This window comes from Sceloporus occidentalis, unplaced genomic scaffold (assembly GCF_023333645.1).
Source record: "Sceloporus occidentalis isolate IW3139 unplaced genomic scaffold, rSceOcc1.0.p SCAF_5, whole genome shotgun sequence".
Taxonomy (NCBI): Eukaryota; Metazoa; Chordata; class Lepidosauria; order Squamata; family Phrynosomatidae; genus Sceloporus; species Sceloporus occidentalis.
Window position 1 is genome coordinate 166,332,612 of NW_028316985.1, and position 19,253 is coordinate 166,351,864.

The following is a 19,253-nucleotide window of genomic DNA, read 5'->3' on the forward strand; positions in this document are numbered from 1 at the left end:
TCACTGGGAAGCGTGTAGTGGGGTAAACTGCACACCAGGTGACACCCCAGAAGTGAGGGTGACACCCGGTCAGGCCCTCCTCCCCATGCTTCCTCCAACCACACTCCTCCATGGGTGCCATACCCACTCTCGTCTCTATGCTGTCCCTGTGTGTGCTCCCCCCATGCACCATTCCATCATTTTCCTTATCAGAAAAAGGATGGAGCAGCATAGGAGGAGGGAACATGTAGTGTTCCCAGAATCCCTACCCCCAGAAATCCCATCCCTGGCAACCCCACTCCTCTGCACCAGGTGACACCCGGTGTGGTGACACTTCTGCCTTCCCTACATTCCCGAAGCAATTGATCTTAAAGTGGAGTAGAAGATGCTGTCTCACTGACAATTTGAAGAAGTCTGGCCAGCTTCTGTATTATTTATTTATAGTATTTATACCCCACCCTTCAGCCCTAAAGGCTATCAGTGGTTAGATAAACAGTCAAGGAAAGATTATCAGTGATTCAACAGGTGCAATTGCTCTGGGATCCTCACACGCTAGGGGCCCAATGCTAAAGAAAAAAGGTGCAGTTTGTTTCCTCTTGTTTCCTGAATCTCCCACTGTTCCTGATAGTGGAGTTTATTGCTTGGCTTACTAATTAGGCTTACCTTATCAATTTCAATTTCAATTCGGGCTGCATCCTGATCTTATCAGAAGGTTTTTGCCACCAAATTTGCCACCTGAATACAGCCCAGGTGCATCCCTGCTTCCAGGAGCGCTCCGTGTGTCTCTTTTCAGATCTGGGAGTTTTCTGGCTTAAGTCTTCGTGGGGAGAAAGGAACACTAAGAGCATTACAAAAGTAAACTGGGATGCAGTGATAGAGAAACAGCTTTCTGTTTACCTCTCCACATGCCTCAGAGCACTTCCATTCTATTCATGAGGGAGATGGTCATAAAAGTGTGCCTTTTGAAACTCCATAAATTCATTTGGCAAAAGGCCCGGTTTTTTTACCTTCTTCTCTGGAAGGAAAATGGGAATGCTACAATGTCATATGGAGAGGTAAGCACTTCTCTATTGCTGCCTCAGCTTACTTTTATAATGTAATGAGACTCACAGTTACTGGTACCCACAGCCAGAACCCTCCCCACAGCCACCTGCCTGACTTGACCTGCTCCCCCCATCCTACATCATGTACTACTTGATGGTCAATCTGGGCCACCAAGTGAGAAGATGCTTAGGTGCTGCTCTTGGAGCCAGAAGACTTGGGGAAGAATTGGAAGAGCTGCTTGCATGAGCTGGGGAGATGGAGATGCTGCTGCTGTTCCTCCTCCAGGTACATGCTGAGGAAACAGTGGGTAGAATGGAATTAGATCTCTGTGTCCATCCATTGCCACTATTGTCCATAGTCCATGCCCTAGTGGTTTTGCGACTAGATTATTGTAACCTCCTTCTGACAGGGCTTCCTCTTTCACACCTCCATCCTTTAATCTCTGTCCAATATTCAGCTGCCCGTATTGTCACATCCGCTCGCCATTTTGACCATGTTTCACCTCTTTTATCCTCCCTTCATTGGCTCCCCTTCCCCTTCCGCATCCGGTACAAGCTTTTATTATTGACTTTCAAAGCCCTCCATGGATTGGCCCCTCCTTACTTATCTGACCTTCTTTCTCCTTACATTCCTACTTGCACCATCCGCTCTTGTAGTCAAGGTCTCCTGTCACAGTGTAGGACTACCACTGCCCCCTCCTGAATTCGTCCCTTCTCGCTTGCTGCCCCTTACTCCTGGAACTTTCTTCCCCCACATGCACACCTCATCACTTCTATACCCAGTTTCAAAACTGAGTTAAAGACTATATTGTTTAGAGAAGCATTCCCAGAGGCTAGCCCCTCTCTGACCCAGGAAGCCTCCTTTTAACCATTAATTAAGAAGCCAAGCTCTTCCTCCAGTCCATCTGCCTTGGTCCAGGCCTCAGAGGTGGAGAACTGCTGGACCTGATCCCATTCCCCACCACCACTCCCTTCTCCTTTTGTGTCGTGTCTTCTTAGATTGTAAGCCTGCGGGCAGGGAACCGTCTAACTAAAAGATTGTATGCACAGCGCTGTGTAAATTTACAGCGCTTTATAAATAAAGGTTAATAATAATAATAATAATTGTCAGAAGTTTGGTGCTTTACTCCTTATGCCTGCCTCTCTTTTGCCCATAGAGTCTAAAGAATCAGATACAGAACATAAAGAAAGGCCTCTGGTTCCAGATGATGGCTCCCAGCCTCCAATCTGAGTAGCTAATACCCATTCTCAGAGAGAGAGAGATAGGTGAAACCCTTAAAAATCATCACAATTTCATTTCTGCTTTCCTCATTCCATCCCATTTTTGACAGGCCTGCTGTCACAAAAGCCTACATATTTATTTATTTGTTTATTTGATTTCTATCTTGCCTTTCTCCCCAAAAGGGACCCAACATGGCTTACAAATAAAAATTCTAAAACATATTACAATAAAACATAGTGTTGTTCTGCTGCATTTTGGGGGATCAAAAAGTTTTCAGTGGTATTTTGGACAGAAAAAGAGGATATAAATGTAATAAATAAATAAACAAACAAAAGTAAACAAAAGTAACAAACAACAACAACAAAACACTTCCTAGTAGCAGTAAGGATAAAGACACACCAACACAGGAATAGCAAAGTCCTCACTGTGAAACCTATACTGGATGTAGTAACACTGTACTTGGATAGCTCCTTCCCAGTGGGTTTTATCTGTTGAAGTCATCACCATGTTAACATTAATGTTGTTTTTTCTTTATGTATAAAACAAAAGTTGCATGCAAGAAGGCTAAAGTGTTTGGAGTGTATACTGTTCTCATTCACTACAAGAATTTTGTTCTTCCTAAAAATTCTGGCAGTATGCTAGAGACTCCTAGTGTTCTCTACATGGAATATCATCTCCTTAAACCAAAAATAGTTATGCAGCTGTTTAAAAGGAGCTGTTAAAAGGAGCAAAGAAAAAGTCACAAAGAAGTAAGCAAGTTAGATGTTTTTTTCTAACAGACTACAGGCAACCTTGGACTTTGTGGAAATTATTACACCAGTGTTTGTTAAACTCCCAAGAGAAAAATGCTAAAATCCATTATTAGCCCAACTGAAAGGTCATAAAATATTAAATATTAAAACTATGGAGCTTATTGCACAGCTTTAAAAAGTGATTTACTACTCCTGAATTGAATTCTAATTTGGCCTGCATCCAGATACTATGACATGGATTTTTGCCATCAATGCCGCCGGGTGGGTGCAGCCCAAGTAACTTCCAGCTAGAATCCGAGTTCAGCTGGCAAATTTGCAAAGCCAGGAAGCTCCCAGCTTTGAAAAGAGGCTGGCTGAACTCGAATTCTAGCCAGAGGTTACCTGGGCTGCACCCGCCTGGCGGTGGCAGCCAAAATCCATTCAACAGTATCCGGATTCAATTTGGGAGCAGTAAGTCACTTTTGAAAACTGTGTAATAAACGCCTACATTTGTTTCTTCAATATTTCTACATTACAATAGGTGAATATATTCTGTACTTTACTCCCCTTTTCTATAAATTCTTATATAGGAAATATTTATTAGACTTATATTCCTTCATTTTTCCTATGCAAAATGTTAATTCATGCTCCATGTTGCTTAATTTAATTGCTAAAATGGTCCAGGGATTGAAAGAAGTAGGTGCATTGATGTCATCACAGTCAGTCCTCCATATTCATCAATTCCTTATCCACGGATTTAACTATCCACATCTTGAAAATATGTTTGAAATATGTAATTCTAAAAAGCAAACCTTGATTTTGCCATTTTATATAAGGGAGCCATTGACAAGGCCATTGTATTTAATGGTACTTGATGATCCATGAATTTTGGTATCCATGGGAGGTCTTTACTGGCCTAAGGGACAGTAAAGTCTTCTAAACTGGACAAATAAATATAATGATTCATTGGAATTCTCTGGTTTATGAGACATTGCAGCTATAATTCTCACACAAGCAAAACCTTTGATTTTGCTCTTAGGACTTCTAAAACAACAGTAGAACATGGGCATCGGAACATCACAGACAAGTGAAAGGAAACAATAAAAAGCTCAGGGAGCTGGACTTTCCTAAGTTATACTGCTTTATAGCTTTGATTTAAAAGGCTCTAAAAATGGGAACTCTTTGTAAATGGAATCTACCATGTGCCTCAGCCTTGTGATCCTGTTCTTATTTCCAGGTCCTCTTGTAAACCCAAATCATATCTGCAGCAACAACCACCCGGAGCACTCTTGTAAAATGTCTTCATATTGTGCAATAAATAATTTTACCAAGTGGATATGACAGATAAATGAGAGAGCACAGACCAATGTGACTCAGGAAACATGTGCTACTCACAAAATTACATATCTAGGGCTAGGAACTGTGCCTTCTGTTCAATAGAATTATTCCCTTGGTACCTTGAAAATGAGGGTACCAGAAACAAGGAGGTAGTTTTTGTTCAATGCAATTAGTTTCTCCTGAAACTTACATTGGCCTGTTACAGACAGCCAAAATAAAGCTGCTTCAAGTCACAGTGGAGGTATGGTGTTTCAATGATGCATGCGTCCTAAGAGTCCAGAAGTCGCACCAAAGCCACGCTCCAGCCCTAAGGACTGGAGCGTGGCTTTGGTGTGGCTTCTGGACTCTTAGGACGCATGCATCATTGAAACACCATACCTCCACTGTGACTCGAAGCAGCTTTATTTTGGCTGTCTGTAACAGGCCATTGTGACAGTGTGGCTGATAAGCAATAATGACTGCTAAATGAAGATAATTTCCATTATAAGTCACATGGTAACGATTGCATGGATGTATTTACTTCTGTCACAGGCAACTATGGCAATCCATACATAAATGCCGTTTGTTAAACAACACTCTTGAATCCTAAACTAATTCAGAGGTCTGCCTCTAGTATTGGTATTTGATACATTATGTTATCATGAATGCAAATATGGCTGGATATAAATTTGTTTCATTTTGCACAATATGGTAAATTATGCCAACAACAAGGTTTCCAAAACTAACTAAAAAACAAAGAACAAAATCAAGACACCTTGTGGTCCCTATCAGGACAAAGACAAGCTATTAAATAAATACAGGAATAAGTAAATACATAAATAAATAAGCAACAAGCAAGCATAATTCAAAACCACTTTCCAAAGCTCTGATCTATCATGGCGGACTTTTGTTTCTGATGTTCTCTAGAAGATTTTGGGCCTCTTGGAGTCCATGACCAGCAGCCACATTCAGGAGTTTTTCCACATCCCTGGAAAACATGTAAACATTAGCAGATATCTGGGGTAGGATGGTTTCAATATTGTGCAGATAATATTGTTGTTGTGTGCCTTCAGGTTGTTTTATGGTGACCCTAAGGTGACCACGGGTGTGTGTGTGGACCAAGATTTGTTCAGAGGGGCTTTTCCTGAGCCTTCCTCTGAGAATGAGAGAATGTGGCTTGCCCAAGCCCACCCAGGGGTTTCCATGGCCAAACAGAGATTTGAACCTTGGTCTCCAAAGTTGTAGTAAGCCACTTCCTACCACTTGTACCAGCTTTTGGTCTATCTCCTCCCCCATGCCATTATCTAATTTCTCCTCTCGCATCTCCCAAATATGCTGTATTACAACACTCCTGATCCTGGAAAGTTACTTTTGAGAAGAAACTATATAATCACATGCTGAAACCATCCATCACTGAGCAAGTAGGATGATGCTCTGTGCCCCAAAATTTGGGGTTTTTATTTTAGTTGAATTTATAACCCACTTTTATCCCAAGATCAAAAGCAGTTTATTATCTTATCATTGCTCAGTCATGGGTGGCTTCAGCATGTAATTATAATCATTCTTCTTCCAAGTAACTTTCCAAGTTCTGGTTTGTGATGAATCATTTGACATTCAGAGAATACAAGAATCATCTAGGCAACTATTTGACATTTTTAGCATTTTTATACATCAGGCTTGGAGCCCACATAACATGTTTTGGGCTAACCCCCCCCCTCCCAAAAAAAAAAAAAAAGGAATGGACAAGTCTTTACAAATTGATTTCTGATTTATTGTGAAAATTCTGAGTACAACACTAAAAAAAAAAGTAAATTGTAGCTCAGACACAGCCCCTTCTTTAGAAGTCTATCATATGGGTTTGACTGCTACTCCATATTGTGTAGACACTAAATAGCCAAACCAGTTTCTATCTATCTGTGCTTAAGTTATGAAAATACCTTTGAGCCTCTTCCCTTATTTATGCAGAACAACTGCTCAGAAGTGAGGCATTGGAAATGCAAATGAGCATTCTGGACAATGTAAGTTTTATGTTGACATTATAGGACAATGGCAGCATGTGAGAAAACAACATCTTGTAGCTTCAAAGAAAGCTGCTCATGTTGTTTTCCCAAAGCATGTCAGTCTCTAAGGCCTCTGTGTGCCACAAAAGGCTCAGATTCCTTCTGGGAAACATGATCACAAGCAATATCTGTGGCTTAGGGAAACAGGGTGAGCAAAACAATATTATTCTTAGGTATTCAAAGGGATATTGTAGCACCTTTGAGACAATGGAGATTACTATACATAATGATTTTAAACAGCAATTACAGCCAGAAAAATGTGTATTTGGCAATACTAATCACATGACAACACCTCCAGCCCATAGCTGCTGTGTTCCAGAATCATGGTTAGGGTGTCCCTTTTCATTGTGGGGAACCTGTCAATGAAATCGTAATTGCGCAAGTCCCCAGGTGTGAAACATCACTGCTGGGAACGTTGTGAAAGTGCCAGTTATGTGGTGTCAGTGGCTCCTTCTTTTCCCCTGTCCCCCCTTTATCCTCGCCATTCCCAAGCAGGATGCTTGCTTCCCCCCCCCCTCCAATTTCTTTTCTTTCTTCTTTAAAAACTTCAGTCACAGTAGCAGAGCTCCAGAATTGCATGAAAGAAGTATAATTAAAATAAAATAAAATAACTGAAAGGCATGTTGGTTAGGGCATAGGGCAAGGACGAAGGGTTAAGATGGAGTCAAGGAGAGAATTCGATGGCAGCGGCAGTTCCATTTACACAATTGCGAAGACATGCAATAATAGCTGCTCTGAAACTGCTCCTCCTCCTCCTCCTCCTCCTTCTTTTAACTGACATGATTGCACGAAGCTCATGTGGTAATGTCCTAACTGAGATAAAGAAGTTTGCAGCATAACCTTTTGTAAACTGAGTCTACTTCATCCGAGGCATGAAGTAAAGTGCTTATGGAATGCTTAACCCCATGCATACGATGAATTATACTCAATCTATGGAATCTTATGTTAAAAACCTCTTTCTCTCAGTTAGTCTCAAATGTGCTACTATTCTTTTGCATACTGATCCAGACTCACATGGCTATGTGTTTGAATTATTCCCAGGTAGTCCCTAAAGAATTTATTTCACAATAGTTCTTAGAGTTCTTGCAGCTTTGCTTCCCTCTCCTGTATAATTCAATTCAGTGACTGTTTTCTGGTATTCAAACTGCACTTTAAGAAGCCAAGAAAGGAGCAAGCTTTCTTTATCTACACTCAGCTGCTTCCTTCATACAAGCCAATAAACCACAGTTAAATATAGTTTTCCATTACATCTTGTCCAGTAAACTATCATTAATGGCTTCCAGACATGGCAGGACATTAAACAAACTTTAATGTCCTGGTCTGATGTCCTGGTTTGTTTGAAAGGTACTGCCTGTATAGTTTTTTGGTTCAAATGTAATGGCAAACTGTAATTAACTGTGGCTTCCTGCCTTGTTTCCCTGCTTGCATGAAGGGAGCAGCAGAGTAAGTGTATGTGGATGAATTAAATTCATTCATCTTTTGTGGTGGATAACTTTTGAGGATGTGGGGACCTGCCCTGGACCTTAGTAGTCTGTACTCCTTGATCCGTACCCTAAAAAATTGCTCCTGTAGCAGTGAATTTGACATCCAGAAATATCTCAGGTGTGTGATTTTCCATATAAATGTGATTTCTCTGGTTTGCCCAAAAAAGAGGGGCCTTTTTGAAATGGGAAATAACTAGTTGTCATCTTTGAGGACCTTTAGGGCATAGAAGTGGAAGACATCTTGGGGTCTGGTGGACTACAGTAGACCCTGCATTGCTACGTGGCCCACATTTTGTCCATATCTAATATATTGGCTTATAGGGATAGTAACTGATCAGATAACATAGCTGGCTACTGACTCTGAATAATCTTTTTCCAGATTAAGGAATCATGGTTTGTGAATCATTGGACAAACATTAGGCCTACATGTTCCTCCCTTGTCCACATATTCAGTAAAATGCCTCTTGTCCAATTTTACATCCCATGAATAGAATGGAACATTTTGGATGTCCTTTCCCCTCAGCACTAAGCATGGCATGAATGGGGGGGGGGGGAACCCACACTAAAACCATGTCTTACTAAGCACATTTGCATCCCATTCTGCTTTGAACCATCTCAAAACTTGAGTATATATGGGTTTATCTCATCTTATCCTCACAATAACCCAACAATTTGGTCTACATTCAACCACTGGGCTTCACTTACTAGCAGGAAGTCGAGATCCTGGTCCAGCTGCAATATTATACCACTTTGGCTTCCAGATTTTGAAATGAAAACTCCTCTAGGAATAGAAATAAGTAAACATACCCTTCGTCAAGCATAGCAGTTAAATTCTTCAGCTTCCCCACAGCCAAGTTGAAAGAAGAGTGGGGGTGTCCTTTCTCTGCCGCTTGTCTGAAAGAAAGTGAGGGAGGTGATGAGAAAGAAGCCCAGTTCAAGCATTCTAAATATACACACAATGAGGAATGAGTGGGCCTCTACATCACTGTCCCTCTTGCCATCCTTGAGTTGGAAAGCTACTGTCTGCTGAGAGGAGCCTGTTCTTTTCATGTAACATAGAGCTAGATTACACGTAAGTATACTACGCGAATTGCAATGGATTTCCCCGCATTTGCATCAACGCTTAGTTATCTGCACTTTCCTGTGCAAATTTGCATCTATTGCCCTCCCTCTGCCAAAAATACACAGCCATGTGAATACGAGTAAAGTGAATGGATGGTCAACCATTGGATAACAAGCATTTGCATGGGTACTTGTGGATAAAAAACACAATTTCTTCTTCTGCAGAGTTTGAGGAGAAATCTGAATTCCTCCAAAATGCACGTGGAGGGGTCGCATTCTATTTGAATAGAATGAGGAGTATTTAAATCATATAGACAAGCACATAGATTTGGATAGAGTGGACGCCCCATAGCATTTAACAGAAAAAGAACACTAGAAAGAAGTGCAGGGATAGACAAATTGAGGCCTTGCAGCTGCAAAACACCACCACCTGTTTTTGCAGCCCTTGACAACAGTGTGATGCAGCAGCTAAAAAGGCCAATGTGATTCTAGACTACATCAATGGAAGTATAGTGTATAGATCAAGGGAAGGAATAGTGCTATTCTATTCTGCTTTGGTCAGGCCTCACCTGGAATACTGTGTCTAGTTTCAAAAAGGATGTTGTCAAATTGGAGCATGCCTAGAGGAAGGCGACCAAAATGGTGAAGGGTCTGGAAACCATGCCTTATAGGAAAGACTTAGGAAGCTAGGTATGCTTAGCCTGGCGAAGAGATGGTTAAGAGGTGATATGATAGCCCTGTTTAAGTATTTGAAAGGGTGTCACATTGAGGATGGAGCAAGCTTGTTTTTCTGCTGCTTCAGAGAACAGGACCCGGAACAATGGATGCAGGAAAAGAGATTCCACCTCAACATTAGGAGGAACTTCCTGACAGTAAGAGCTGTTTGACAGCGGAACACCCTCGGAGTGTAGTGAAGTCTTTGGAGGTTTCCAAGCAGAGGCTGGATGGCCATATCTTGGGGGGTGTTTTGATTGTGAGTTAATGTGTGGCAGGGAGTTTGACGGGGGCCGTCTCTTCCAACTCTATGATTCTATGATTCTATGACTTCTCCAGATGCCCTCAACTGCCGCTTTTCTGGTCCCCTGTGGTGAGATGTAGTTGATAAAAGTATACATAGTGATTACTTTAAACTGGTCTCTATGGCCTGTTACAGACTGCCAAAATAAAGCTGCTTCGGGTCTCTTTGGAGGTATGCTATTTAAATGATGCATGGATCCTAAGAGTCCGGAGGTCATGCCAAAGCCACACTCCATTCCTAAGCACTGGAGTGCAGCTTTGGTGCAGCTTTTGGATTCTTAGGATGCATGCATCATTTAAACAGCATACCTCCACAGAGACCCGAAGCAGCTTTATTTTGGCAGTCTGTAACAGGCCTAAGCATATAGATTGATCTCTGCAAATTGTATGCAAAGTTGGGTTATCTCTATCTAGTTTGCCTTCCTCTCTTTCTCTCTCTCATTTTCTCTCTTTCTTCTTATTGCCATGCACATGTGGCCACCCTACATGATGCATGATTGGGAGGCACCAATCATAAGTCTAACCTACCTTACAAGGTTATTGAAAGGAAAATGCAGGAACAGGGATCCTTGTTCACCACAATTTGCTATTTGGAAGGAGGGTGGGAGAAAATGTAACCATTAAAAGAACACCAGATTTGATCTTAAACTGGGAAAACAGAATGGGGTGCTGCCCTTGCTGTTGCCACTGCCTCAGATCCCATTCCAGTGTGAAATGAATCCAAAGAAATCTTCCCAATTTGCTACTGACATGTATGAAGCCTTGGCCCCTCTCTCCAGATGGTGATGAGCTTGGTGCCTGAGGTTGAAATTAATCAATTACTTTTGCATCCATATGCATAATTCATAAGGTTTTAGTAAGTGTATTCTTTGTAGACCTTAGCTTTCCAGGTAAACATGGCTGATTATGTAATTCTGGAAAGCAAAAGGAAGACAAGGAAGTGGGAGTTTCAGCAGGCACTTCAAAATTCCACCCCAAAGGTATTTCTGGCTTGGAGCAAAACACATAAATCACTTCAAGAATTTTTCTGGGCTGAGAAGCACTAAACAAATACTTTTAACAAATATTATATAATCAAAATAAATAATAGTTGAACAATCATTGCCCACTTCTCACCTGAACCATTGCATGGCTTTCTCTTCATTCTTTTCCACACCAGCTCCTAGCAACAAAACATAGTCACAATCAGATAGGGTGGGCCTCGTTTTTTTAAAAATGCCCCTGCACTTTTGTGGTATGAATAACATCTTTATCAAAGGACCTCAGCAGATGCCAGTGATCATTCATTCTTTTACTAAAATATTTATATCCTGGCCTTTATCCAAATATCTCAGGATGTCATAAAATAGCCTGTTTAAATATTGAAATATCAAAACAGTAAAAGATAATTTATTATCTAACCTTTCAAGTATCTCTGTCCCACAATATGTTGGGCATTGGAATACCCTAGATGTGCATACATATGGGCCACATGGAAATGGAAGTTCTCATAACACAGCGTGATGTAAAGTAGAAGAAAGATGGAGCCAATGATAGCCAGCAACTGTAAAGCAAGAAGAAAACAGTTCAGGTAGCTATTTGTCTTTTTAGATTAGGATAAATCCTTGGCCTGTCCAGTTTAATTATATACATTGGCTGGCATCCTGTTAGGCAGTTACGATGTTGTGTGCTAGCCTTACAACCTCATATCTGTTTGGTATTCATATTTACAATTGTGATACCTTTACCATGACCGCAAAAGCACACAAAATCCACCTTAAAATCTAGGCAGCCTAATGAGGGATGGGGTTCTGCAGTGCTGGCGAGGGGAGTGCTGGTGAATGAACTGTCCAGACTACTTCTACAAGGGATCATCCTTTAGTGCCACACTTGCCAGTGCCACAAACCTCCACCCCTCAGTATAGCTGCCTAAATTTTAAGGTGGATTTGGGGGTCAGGAGGCAGTCCACATCAACATCATAGCTATATGTTTAATGCAGGATCTCAGCCACCTGTTTTTTCCTGTTCCTTCTGTCTTGCTGTCTTTCATTTCTTGCTCTGTGTTTTGGCATGTCTGCTTCCTTCTTTCCCCTTTCACCACAGATCACCACAGAACATGAGTGGTTATGTCCAGGGATGTCACTGGTGGGGTGCAGGGGATTCAGACCCAACTAGGTGACACCCTAAGGGGGTGTGTGTGACACTACTGTTCCCCAAACATCTGCATTTTGACAGAAGCAGACTGTGACGGATGCATGAATCCCTTTATAATGCAGAAAAGATGGTGTAAATGGAGCAAGGCTCAGTGGGAGGAAAAAAGAGAGACCCCTGATTTTTTTTAAAAAAATAATTTTTAATATTTGAATTTTTTGTTGTCTTTTTTTTTAAGTTGATGGTGGCCTGCAGTCTACCAATAACAGGAGGGTTCATGCTTTCTATTCCTTATATATAAGATTATCGCACGTCATTTCTCCGGTGCAGTAACACCCATTCTCACCCGTTCCGTGCTGATCCCATCTCGTGCCCAGATCAGTCTGGAAATGACATGCGATAAACTTTTAGAAAACATTCCTCTGTATGCTCTCTACACTCTAAGGTGGATGGATGGATGGATCGCTGAACCACTGAATAGACATCTCTCATGTCAACACTGAGTTATTGGATGATAAATGTATTACTTCTTTTGTATGGTCGGCTTTTCTCTACATGCTAAATCTTATTTCTTTTGTATGGTTGGCTTATCAGCATATTTGCAGGCAGTTGTTGACAATTTATACAAAGCAAACAGTATCTCACCTATGAAATCTTCACCTTCCACAATGGATACAAATATCTACCAGACAGCTTTCCTCTAAATAAAGCCCAAGTCATGTAAGCATGACAAATTGTGCTTTTATCTTAGTACACATGGGCACTTTCAACAGCAAGGGAAATTGATCATTCTGTGGTAAGTAATAAGGCTTTTGAAAAAGCCCAGAACCTTTGGAGTGCATGGTGAAATAAATGATGATTCACCCTCTAGAGTTGTTCGACATGTTTACATATATGTATTCCAGATGTAGCTGAAAGAAGCTAATGTTTTTTCATAATCTCAATTATAAGATTCTAGTGCTTGAAAAATGCAAATATTAATATATAATTACATAATGAGATATGGGTTGGTCACAGTTTTCTTGCTTAGGATCCCTTCCAAATGTCTGTTAAGATATCTCTAAATTGAACAGTGTGAATTGCTCTAAGGCAGAATTGCTTTAATATAAGGATGGCAATAGTCTAACCCACAGGCCTATACAAGGCCTTAAGAATGCTCCTGTGGGCCTCACAGCCCCCCTAGGTAACCTATACCTCCTACCCTTTAAAAATGGAAGGGGAGAAACAGAATTACTCTTCTGGAAGCCTCCAGGGAGAACAATTTTTGGCTAAAACAAGGCATACCCCACCTGCAGTCTTGTGTTAGCCTCCATACTTTGGTTTTATGGTTTCATAAAAGCACAACTGGCCTCCTGGTCCTTTTTCAGTTCTGTCAGAAACTGGAAGTATGGCCTATAGAGGTTGGGGGAAGGAATTGGAAATGGGGGAGAAGTAGCTCCCAGACCCTCCATGGCTTTCCATTTCAGCTTTAGACACAACAAGAAATGGTTGGTAGTCCAGTGTTTCAATGGGAGCATAGAAGACTCCAGAAGCCATGTGTTAGGGTGGACAATCATTTTGGAATGGGGAGACACTGGAGCATGCTAGTATCCTGGATACACTTGATACACAAAAGTACAAAATGCTGTGCAGTAATCCCTCCATGTCCACATATTCTGCATACATGGATTTAACCATCCATGGCTTCAAAATTCAAAAAACCATGTGTTGATTTTGCCATTTTATAAAGGACACCATTTTTACTACACCAGTGTATACAATGGGACTTGAGCATCCATGGATTTTGGTATCCACAGGAGGATCTGGAATCAAATTCCAGTGGATACCAAGGACCCACAGTATAACGGCTGCCACAACCATTACATAATAATAAAAATAATAATAACAAACCAGAGCTAGGGAAGTTACTTTTAAGATGAATTAATATAATGTCATACTGAAACCACCCATAATTGATCAGTGGTAGGATAATACTTTCATTCCTCTTAAAAGGAACTCCTCAGCCTCTCTAAAAAATAATGTCACATCAGGTGCTATGATGAAACCAATAAATAACAGCCCCAAATCCCAGCTCTAGTCACTCACCTCCCATTTACTCCAATCAGAAGAGGGTTTCTTACTCCTCTGTGCAAAAGAAGCCTCCAAGACCTCCTCAATACCTGTTTTGCTCCTTTCTGTTGGTTTCCGTTGTACCAAAACTGATTTCATGCTCCTCCTTGCTCTTGCATGCTTCTTGGTAGCCAGCTTTTTACTCCAGTGAAGCAAAACTTGCCTCATCTCTCCTCATACAGCTCCCAATGGCAGTTTGTGTCCAGTTCCACTTCTCTTTTTCTGTTGACAGTCCTTGAAATGGCTTCTATCTCTGATTTATCGGCAGTGAAAAAAAGGCTGTGCTGTTCAAGGCAGCCAAGAAAAAAGGAACAGCTTTATCCTTCTATTTAGGCTCATTCTCCCCCACCTTTGGCAAGGGTCCTATGTTTTGCATTTTGGGTAGACAGAAATCCACTGGTGACTAGATTACATATGAAATGTAGGCAGAAGTATAGCAATCTTGGTAGGAAAGGTGGGGACTGGCAACTTCACCTCTAGAGAACTGATCAGTGCACATTTTTATCAGCAAAAACCTTCACATGCAAAGGTTTTCAGGATCAGTTAAGTTCACTTATTAGGTGTGAACAATTTTTTCCACTGTCTTCTTTAAGCCTGATATTTTCTGCTGATATTCTAGTATTTAGGCCTGATTTATAATTCTGGGTATTATATTAGGGATTGATTACTAAATAAAGGACTTCATTACACAGAGAAAATGGGGGCTTAAAAGGGCATTATCCAGAGATATTCGAGTGATAGTGGTAAACAATTTCACACACCATTATGATTAAAGATGACCTATCCTGGGAATAATCAGGGGAAAACTAGCAACAAATCATTCATGGGATTTCCCCATGAATGATTTGTTGCTGGGGTAATTCCTTGGTTATTTCCAAGATAAGCCAGCTTTAATCTCAATGTGTGTAAAAATCTTTACTGCAATTATGTGAATATGGCTGGATAATGCCTGTTCCCCCCCCCCCCCCCCATTTTCCCCATATGTATTAAAGTCCAAAGAGAAGAAAACTGTACTAAATGAACTGCAATCAAACTAAAACAAATATTCATTTTTCAGTGGAGGAGAGGTGGCATCCTTCCTTTGCAGTAGGTTTCGAGCCTAGAGGCTAAGCAGCTGTAAATAAATTGGATTTTTTGGACTGAGAAAGGAATCAGACTAGATGACCTACAAGACACACTTCAGTGCTATGATTCTCTCTCTCTCTCTCTCTCTCTCTCTCTCTCTCTCTCTCTTGTCTTTCTCAGTTCCATGTAGAATCAGAGTGCTATGGATACAATAATCTTTGGTAAGGTTATAATAATAAATGATAAAAGGTAAGGTTATGAATCTATTTATCTACCACACTTTCTCTACAGTGCCCAGAGGGTTTCTCTCCCTTGCCTATTTTATCCACATAACTACCCTGCATAATTGGTCAGGTGAAAGTGACTCTCTCAGAGTCACATACTTAATTTCATGTTTGAATTAATATCTGCAGCTCAGAACTCTCCAATTTCCAAGTCCAGCTCTGTAAAGCAGGGACAGAGAAACTTGTATTTCTCCAGGTGCTTTTGGATTCCTAACTCATATCAACCCTAGGCAACATAACCAGTGGGCATGACTTGATGGAGTTCTAGTCCAACAAAATTGGAAAGGTCAAACATTTCCCACCCTTGCTCTAACCACTAGACACCACAGCGTTCCACTCATTAACATTGTGGTTAATGACAATCCACTAGTTCAACACGAATGAGCAAGTTTGGGCCCATTTCAATGTAAGGGCTAACTAGATATGATTTATGTTACGGTTTACAAATAGCCATGGCTGTGGATTTCACATCAGTACTGCAATATAAAGCAATAAGGTTTTGCTTCCCTGTGCCATTTTTCCAGTGTAAAACACCCCTCAAAGTCAACTATTTGGAAACCATACAGGAAAAGCTTTTGTCGGGTCCCCCCCCCCCCCAATTATCAGTCAGATCAAAATAGACCTTCACGGTAGCAGGGAATGGTTCATTTTTTTCAAGAAAACTGAAAGGGTTAAGGCCTTAACTTCCAATGCCACTTTCCCAGTCTGTATTCAGGACCTTCACAAGAGCTGTCATGAAAGGAAGAGAATTATAGAAAAGGAGATATGTTTACCTGTATGTGGACTTTTTAAAAATTAGAAGCTTTGTGTGTTCAATTGCCAGACAGCTCAAGTGTTTCTATTAAGACTCTCTAATACTTAAAGCACAAAACTTATGTACTGAGCAACACTGATCTTACATGAGAATACACAGTGTTTGTGCAACTAACTTTTTATCAAATTCTACAGAACTTATTGTGGGAATACTTTTATTAGACCAACCAAAAATACACAAAAAATCTTACTGTTAGTTCTTGAAACTAAAGTTCCTTCTTTTTAAAATCACACATGAGAAAAGGGAGCCAGGGATAACATTAGGGTCACATAGTATATATCTTGTCCTCAGATTGTGTGAAGGGGAAATGTGTGAGGATTATCATATTCAGCTCCAAAGACCATGCACCTAATGGCCATAGAACCATTGGAAGAATCAAAAGCCATAAAAGCAGAGCTATAGATTTTGATCTCTGTGTCAGAAAACAAAATCCCCCCTTAAAACCTCAAATCATCAGCAAGCACTAGAACATTGCATTGGTAACTTCTGTTCACCCAGTTTCAGTGTTAAAATACAAGACAAAACACTCTCCTTATACTATGCTGCCATCATGTGGCCATGTCAATTTTTTATACTAAAATATCCAGATGGTTTGTAGAAAAACTGAATACCGTACATTTTAACTGGAGTTTCCACTGTCAGTATAGTAAGATCAGACTAACCAAAATGTTCTGTGATCCAAATAAAAAAAGATGCTTCATGAGGGGAAGGAAGCTCTCATAAATTTGCCAGGGAATGCAGGTTCATCCCAAACATGAATGTCATTGTTCAATGTTGTGCTATCTGCAACAAAAAGTATTGGAGTTTATATTTGAATGTACATTCCCTTCCATGTTCTGCAACAGCTAGTCACACATGCTGTCAGGGCTCTTGGTCTCCCTCCTGCTTCTGCCTAAGCTGGATGGGACTCCTTGAGACCATCTAAATATATTAAGTTGCCACCATCTACTGAATTGACCCGACCCCCCCCAGTAAGTCAGTAGAAAAGCTACTTTGGGATTGCTTTCGGTCTCAGTCAGGGAGGTCATGGGCCTGAATCTGACAAACCTGATCAGAGTGGTGGAGGATAGGGGTCTTGGTGATGTCTCATCCACATGGTCACCATGAGTTGAGGTCAACTCGAGAGCAGTTAACAACATTCTACTCGCAGATCAGATGAAATTTGTAATCCTTGATGCTCATAGAAGGATAGCTAGTAGTCTGGACTCCTTTTGTCCTGCCTTGAACGGGTTCCCCAAGTGGGACAGGAGCCCTGCCCCAAGTGTGCCTTTGTTCTGCATCTTCTGGTCACTTGAGGCTTTTTATAACCTGTGCTGAGAAGGATCCCAAAGGTTTGGGCTTCTGCCCAACTGGCCATCACATTGGGCAATTGCTCTTATTTGGGATGTGGTGCTGGAGAAGACTGCTGAGGATTCTTTGGACAGCCAAAAAGACAAACAAATGGGTCCTAGAAGAGACCAAGCCTGAATTTCTCTGGAAGCCAAGATGACAAAATTGAGGTTGTCATACTTTCAACACATCAAGAGAAGACACAGCTCACAGGGGAAAAAATAATGCTAGAAAAGGTGGAGGGAGGTAGAAAGAGAGGGAAGTTGCATGCTAGAAGGATGGACTCTGTTAAGGAAGTCATGGGTATGACTTTGCAGGAACTAAGCAGAGCAATGGAGGAAAGGGAGTCAGTTTATTGCAAACACTTTTGGCTCTGTTCTGGGCACAGACAGCGGCCGCGCATGGCTGAGTGCAAACAGATTTTATCGCAAGCTAAACTGTTAGCAACGCATGCCCATGCCCTTGCTGACCCTAACCCGTCCCTGAGCTGGGCTCAGGTATATGAATTTTGCTCAGCCAGAAAGCTTTCTTGGTCAGCCAGAAGCTTTCCAGCTGAGCAAAATTCACACACCTGAGCCTGGCTCGGGGATGGGTTCGGGTCAGCAATAGCATGAGGACACCTTGCTGACAATTTAACATGCAATAAAATCTGTTTTCACTCAGCCATGCACATTCCATGCACATCTCTTGCCCGTGCCAAAAATATGTGCTATAAGTTCCTTGGAGATGTCTTATCCACAGGGTTGCCATGTCACTTTCCTCTGCTTTGGCTGTTGAGGCATAGCTAGGGCAGTGTGATAAGTGAGAATCAGTGGGCCAGGATGTGTGAAACCTGGATGAAGTCTCCTACACAGAGCCACCATGCTCCTCATCTGACAGTGCAAAAAAGTGATTAGAGAACTGTCCTGAGAACCAGAGCCCTGGAGTCTAAGAGGGTGGTGGGGCAACCCCCTTCCTGCCTCTCCCCTTCTCTTGCTCACCATATAGGGCATCAAGTGGGGATTGATGGAGTGGGGACTAGTCTGGAAATGTTTGCTCCAGAAATGCACAAAAATTGTCTCTAGGAGCTGTGGAAGGCATTTCTACCATGTTTGACCCCCCCCCATCAGATCCCCCAGCATCAAAACAAAGTTGTGCATAATTTTTAAAGCTATTGCCCTAAAATAATAATAATAATAATAATTATTATTATTCATAGAATCATAGAACCGTAGAGTTGGAAGAGACCACAAGAGCCATCCAGTCCAACCCCATCCTGCCTTGCAGGAACTCTCAATCAAAGCATCCCTGACAGATGGCCATCCAACCTCTGTTTAAAGACCTCCAAGGAATTATTATTATTATTCTGTTATATTCCATATTCCTCCCAGTACAGGGATTCAGGGCGGCTAACAAATCTAAAACAATCCATGTTAAAACAGTATAAAGCATTAAAAATACAAAATTTATATGATCTGAAGAGAAACCAAAGAGCGTATCAATCTTTTCCCTTTTACTAAAAAAAATACAAAATTAAAAAAACAATTAAACAATTCAAAAATGCCCTCCTGTGCTGATATTGCAGTACAGTGGCTAGGAAACTCTTCTGCAATCTGTAGCCCAGAACC

General features: G+C 41.2%; 1 protein-coding gene across 4 annotated transcripts; it reads right to left on the minus strand.

Annotated features, from left to right (window-relative positions):
• Positions 1-4,748: 4,748 nt before the first annotated feature.
• On the minus strand, positions 4,749-18,041 carry LOC149313103 (uncharacterized). Of its 4 annotated transcripts, XM_089527081.1 has the most exons (7): positions 17,365-18,041; positions 16,980-17,100; positions 14,131-14,438; positions 11,317-11,458; positions 11,032-11,077; positions 8,644-8,730; positions 4,749-5,280 (listed from the first exon to the last, which is right to left on the minus strand). In XM_089527081.1, the coding sequence occupies exons 3-7, from the start codon at positions 14,320-14,322 to the stop codon at positions 5,187-5,189; spliced, it is 561 nt and encodes a 186-aa protein (XP_089383207.1). In that variant the 5' UTR covers positions 14,323-14,438; positions 16,980-17,100; positions 17,365-18,041; the 3' UTR covers positions 4,749-5,186. The 4 variants fall into 4 exon arrangements, with proteins under 4 accessions (XP_089383207.1, XP_089383208.1, XP_089383210.1 ...); XM_089527082.1 differs by lacking the exon at positions 17,365-18,041 and having other exon boundaries at positions 16,980-17,240; XM_089527084.1 differs by lacking the exon at positions 17,365-18,041 and having other exon boundaries at positions 14,131-14,407; positions 16,980-16,993.
• Between the last annotated feature and the right edge of the window lie 1,212 nt (positions 18,042-19,253).